At 47.2% G+C, this 5,104-nt stretch overlaps 1 protein-coding gene across 1 annotated transcript; it reads right to left on the reverse strand.

The window, feature by feature from the left end:
- Positions 1 to 400: 400 nt before the first annotated feature.
- LOC121856319 (balbiani ring protein 1-like) lies at positions 401 to 1,800 on the reverse strand. Its single transcript, XM_042351796.1, has 2 exons — positions 1,407 to 1,800; positions 401 to 1,047 (listed from the first exon to the last, which is right to left on the reverse strand). The coding sequence occupies exons 1-2, from the start codon at positions 1,798 to 1,800 to the stop codon at positions 401 to 403; spliced, it is 1,041 nt and encodes a 346-aa protein (XP_042207730.1).
- Between the last annotated feature and the right edge of the window lie 3,304 nt (positions 1,801 to 5,104).

Raw genomic sequence — 5,104 nt, forward strand, 5'->3', positions numbered from 1 at the left:
GTTGTCTGGTATTAAATTTAATAATGCATTCATAAGGACATTGAACAAAGTGGGGCTAAGTACTCCACCTTGAGGGGTACCAAGCTCCATAACTTTAACTTCACTTTTGTAATCCTGAAACAGTGCAGCAGCCCTTCTGTTGGTTAGGTAACCACTTATCCAGTGTAACAGCCTACCTCCTATGACCATTTTGGCTAGATCGTACAATATCAGTTGTCTATTGGCAATATCAAATGCAGCTTTTAGGTCAAGAAATGTGGTGTATCTGTGCCTTGTGTGTGTGTGTGTGTCTGCTGGTTATAAGAGATGGGAACCGACTTTATCGTCACTATATTCAATAATGATAAGAAGAAAAATAATATAGAAAAATAGCAAAACGAAGTAATTGACAACTACAGAGTCATGTGTGAGATGCGCCAATAGAGGCATTAATTTGTGTCCTTATGGCCTTGACTGCAGCCATTACCCGGTACGCCTCTCCCATGACCCAAACTGGGTCGTTAGGTTCGATGTAGCTGGGGACGACAACTTCCACGTCATAATAACTTACGAGTGAGCGGAGGAAACGACCGCCAGCACCAACCACGTGCCTTCTCAAGGCTGGGCGGATGTACATAGAGTACGTTATAAGTTCTTGGCCCTTTTGCCTGAGCTTCTCGTCTGCAGCCATTGACTTAATGATCTTGCAGACGGCGCCGACCTGGTGCCTCACACCGGTCACAAGTAGTTTGGTTTCGGATGTTGGGTGAAGTGTAACATCCACCAAGTACTTGTACGAGAGGCGAGCCAAGTTAGCGCCCCCAGGGCCGACCACTGCTCCCAGGCAGGACTTGGGTACTGAGACATCCCACGACACCACCATGGGTTCCACCCGGCTCTTGGTGGGCTCCACCCGGATCTTGGTGTGCTTCACCCGGCTCTTGGTGGGTTCCACCCGGCTATTGGTGGGTTCCACCCGGCTCTTGGTGGGTTCCACCCGGCTCTTGGTGGGTTCCACCCGGCTCTTGGTGGGCTCCACCCGGCTCTTGGTGGGCTTCACTCTCTCGGCTCTTGAGTGGGTTCCACCCGGCTCTTAGTGGGTTTCCACCCGGCTCTTAGTGGGTTCCACCGCTCTTGAGGTGGGCTCACCCCGCTCTTGGTGGGCTTCACTCGGCTCTTGAGGTGGGCTCCACCGGTTCTTCAGTGGGCTCCACCCGGTTCTTAGTGGCCTTGGTCCCGTTCTTGAGTGGGTTCCACCCCGTTCAGTGGGTTCACCCCGTTCTTCAGTGGGTTCCACCCCGTTCTTAGTGAAATCCACCCTACTGGTTCTTGATGAGCTCACCGGTTCTTGGTGGCCTTGGTCCCGTTTTTGGTGGGTTCCACCCCCGTTCTTGATGGGTTCACCCCCGTTCTTCAGTGGGCTCCACCCGGTTCTTGGTAGAGCTCCACCCGGTTCTGTATAGTGGCCTTGGTCCCGTTTTTGGTGGGTTCCACCCCGTTCTTGGTGGGTTCCACCCCGTTCTTGGTGGGTTCCACCCCGTTCTTGGTGGGTTCCACCCCGTTCTTGGTGGGCTCCACCCGGTTCTTGGTGGGCTCCACCAGGCTCTTGGTGGCCTTGGTCCCGTTCTTGGTGGCCTTGGTCCCTTTCTTGGTGGCCTTGGTCCCGTCCTTGGTGGGCTCAATCTTAGGAGTCCCCAAGTTGGCCTCCACCTTGGACCTGGCCTCCACCTTGGACCTGACCTCCTTGTCAGTGACCTTCCTCTTGAACTTGACGTAGTCGTACACGGCGGACAACAGAAGGAGGCTGTTCACCCCAACCATTACCCCAAGGTAGAAGTCCATTACTTATCTTTGTTATTTTAATTTTTTTAATGTAATAAAAGATTATTTATATTGAAAGAAATATTTAACAATGTTTTTAACAAAGAAAAAAATACAAAGTGAGATACAGAGAGAGAGTGAGTGAGAGAGAGAGAGAGTAGTTGTCTATACTGTACAACACTGTACAACACCTTCTATACTGTACAACACTGTACTGCGTCTATACTGTACAACACTGTACTGCGTCTATACTGTACAACACTGTACTGCGTCTATACTGTACAACACTGTACTGCGTCTATACTGTACAACACCGTCTATACTGTACAACACTGTACTGCGTCTATACTGTACAACACTGTACTGCGTCTATACTGTACAACACCGTCTATACTGTACAACACCTTCTATACTGTACAACACTGTACTGCGTCTATACTGTACAACACTGTACTGCGTCTATACTGTACAACACTGTACTGCGTCTATACTGTACAACACTGTACTGCGTCTATACTGTACAACACCGTCTATACTGTACAACACCTTCTATACTGTACAACACTGTACTGCGTCTATACTGTACAACACCGTCTATACTGTACAACACCCTTCTATACTGTACAACACTGTACTGCGTCTATACTGTACAACAGTGTACTGCGTCTATACTGTACAACAGACTGCGTCTATACTGTACAACACTGTACTGCGTCTATACTGTACAACACTGTACTGCGTCTATACTGTACAACACTGTACTGCGTCTATACTGTACAACACTGTACTGCGTCTATACTGTACAACACTGTACTGCGTCTATACTGTACAACTGTACTGCGTCTATACTGTACAACACTGTACTGCGTCTATACTGGCCACCACAGTCTATACTGTACAACACCTTCTATACTGTACAACACCGTCTATACTGTACAACACCGTCTATACTGTACAACACTGTACTGCGTCTATACTGTACAACACCGTCTATACTGTACAACACTGTACTGCGTCTATACTGTACAACACTGTACTGCGTCTATACTGTACAACACCGTCTATACTGTACAACACCTTCTATACTGTACAACACCGTCTATACTGTACAACACCGTCTATACTTGTACAACACTGTACTGCGTCTATACTGTACAACACCGTCTATACTGTACAACACCTTCTATACTGTACAACACCGTCTATACTGTACAACACCGTCTATACTGTACAACACCGTCTATACTGTACAACACCTTCTATACTGTACAACACCGTCTATACTGTACAACACTGTACTGCGTCTATACTGTACAACACTGTACTGCGTCTACTGTACAACACCGTCTATACTGTACAACACCTTCTGTACCAACACCGTCTATACAGCAACACCGTCTATACTGTACAACACTGTACTGCGTCTATACTGTACAACCGTTATACTTGTACTGTACTGGTCTGTTCATGCAACACTGTGCTGCGTCTATACTGTACAACACTTACTGCGTCTATACTATAGCCGTCTATACTGTACAACACCTTCTATGCTGTACAACACCGTCTATACTGTACAACACCGTCTATTTTGTACAACACTGTACTGCGTCTACTGTACAACACCGTCTATACTGGCACAACACCTTCTATACTGTACAACACGTCTATACTGTACAACACCGTCTACTGCTGTACAACACCGTCTATACTGTACAACACCTTTCTATGCTGTACAACACCAGTCTATACTGTACAACCTTGCTGCGTCTATACTGTACAACACCGTCTATGCTGTACAACACCGTCTATACTGTACAACACCGTCTATGCATGCAGCACCGTCTATACTGTACAACACTGTACTGCGTCTATACTGCTACAACACCGTCTATACTGTACAACACCGTCTATACTGTACAACACTGTACTGCGTCTATACTGTACAACACCTTCTATACTGTACAACACCGTCTATACTGGCCATAACCGTCTATACTGTACAACACCGTCTATACTGTACAACACTGTACTGCGTCTATGCTGTACAACACCTTCTATACTGTACAACACCGTCTATACTGTACAACACCGTCTATACTATGCTATAACCTCTATATCTGTACCTTTCATGCTGCGTCTATGCTGTACAACACCTTCTATGTACAACACCTTCTATACTGTACAACACCGTCTATACTGTACAACACCGTCTATACTGTACAACACTGTACTGCGTCTATACTGTACAACACCTTCTATACTGTACAACACCTTCTATACTGTACAACACCGTCTATACTGGCCTGTACACACTTCTATACTGTACAACACTGTACTGCGTCTATACTGTACAACACCTTCTGCTGTACAACACCTTCTATACTGTACAACACCGTCTGCTACTGTACAACACCTTCTATACTGTACAACCGCCCTGCTGTACAACACCGTCTATACTGTACAACACCTTCTATACTGTACAACACCAAGTCTATGCTGTACTTACTGTACTGCGTCTGTATTACAACACCTTCTATACTGTACCAACACCTTCTATGCTGTACCCAACACCGTCTATACTGTACAACACCGTCTATACTGTACAACACTGTACTGCGTCTATACTGTACAACACCGTCTATGCTGTACAACACCGTCTATACTGTACCTTGCTGTACTGCGTCTATGCTGTTACCTTCTATACTGTACAACACCGTCTATACTGTACAACACCTTCTATACTGTACAACACCTTCTATACTGTACAACACTCTGCGTCTATGCTGTACAACACCGTCTATACTGTGTGGAGAGTGGTGTGTGTGGAGGTTGTGGCTGTGTCGAGGAAGTGTGTGGGAGAGTGTGGGTGTGTGTGAGTAAGACACACACACACACACACACTATACACTCACACACACACCCACACACACACACAACTCACACCCACACACACCACCACCCACACACACCCACCCTCACACACACACACCCACACCCCACACACCTCACACACCCACACACACACACACACACTCACACACCCCACACCTCACACACACCACACATACACTCACACACACACACACACACACACACCACACCCACACACACACCACCCACACACCCACACCCTCCACACACACACCCCACACACACCTCACACATACACTCACACACACCACACACACACACACACACCCCACACACACACACACACCCACACACACACACCCACACACCTCCCACACACACCCACACCCACCCCACACACACCACACACACACCCACACACACTCACACACTC

This window comes from Homarus americanus, unplaced genomic scaffold (assembly GCF_018991925.1).
Source record: "Homarus americanus isolate GMGI-L3 unplaced genomic scaffold, GMGI_Hamer_2.0 scaffold48220, whole genome shotgun sequence".
NCBI classification, from domain to species: Eukaryota; Metazoa; Arthropoda; class Malacostraca; order Decapoda; family Nephropidae; genus Homarus; species Homarus americanus.

Excerpts from the sequence above, each read along its gene's own strand:
- LOC121856319 (XM_042351796.1), bottom strand. The coding sequence starts at position 1,800 with ATGGTTGGGGTGAACAGCCTCCTTCTGTTGTCCGCCGTGTACGACTAC. Across the intron at positions 1,048-1,406 it reads GGAGCTCTACCAAGAACCGG|CCGAGAGAGTGAAGCCCACC; the intron begins GTGGAGCCCACT and ends CCCACTCAAGAG.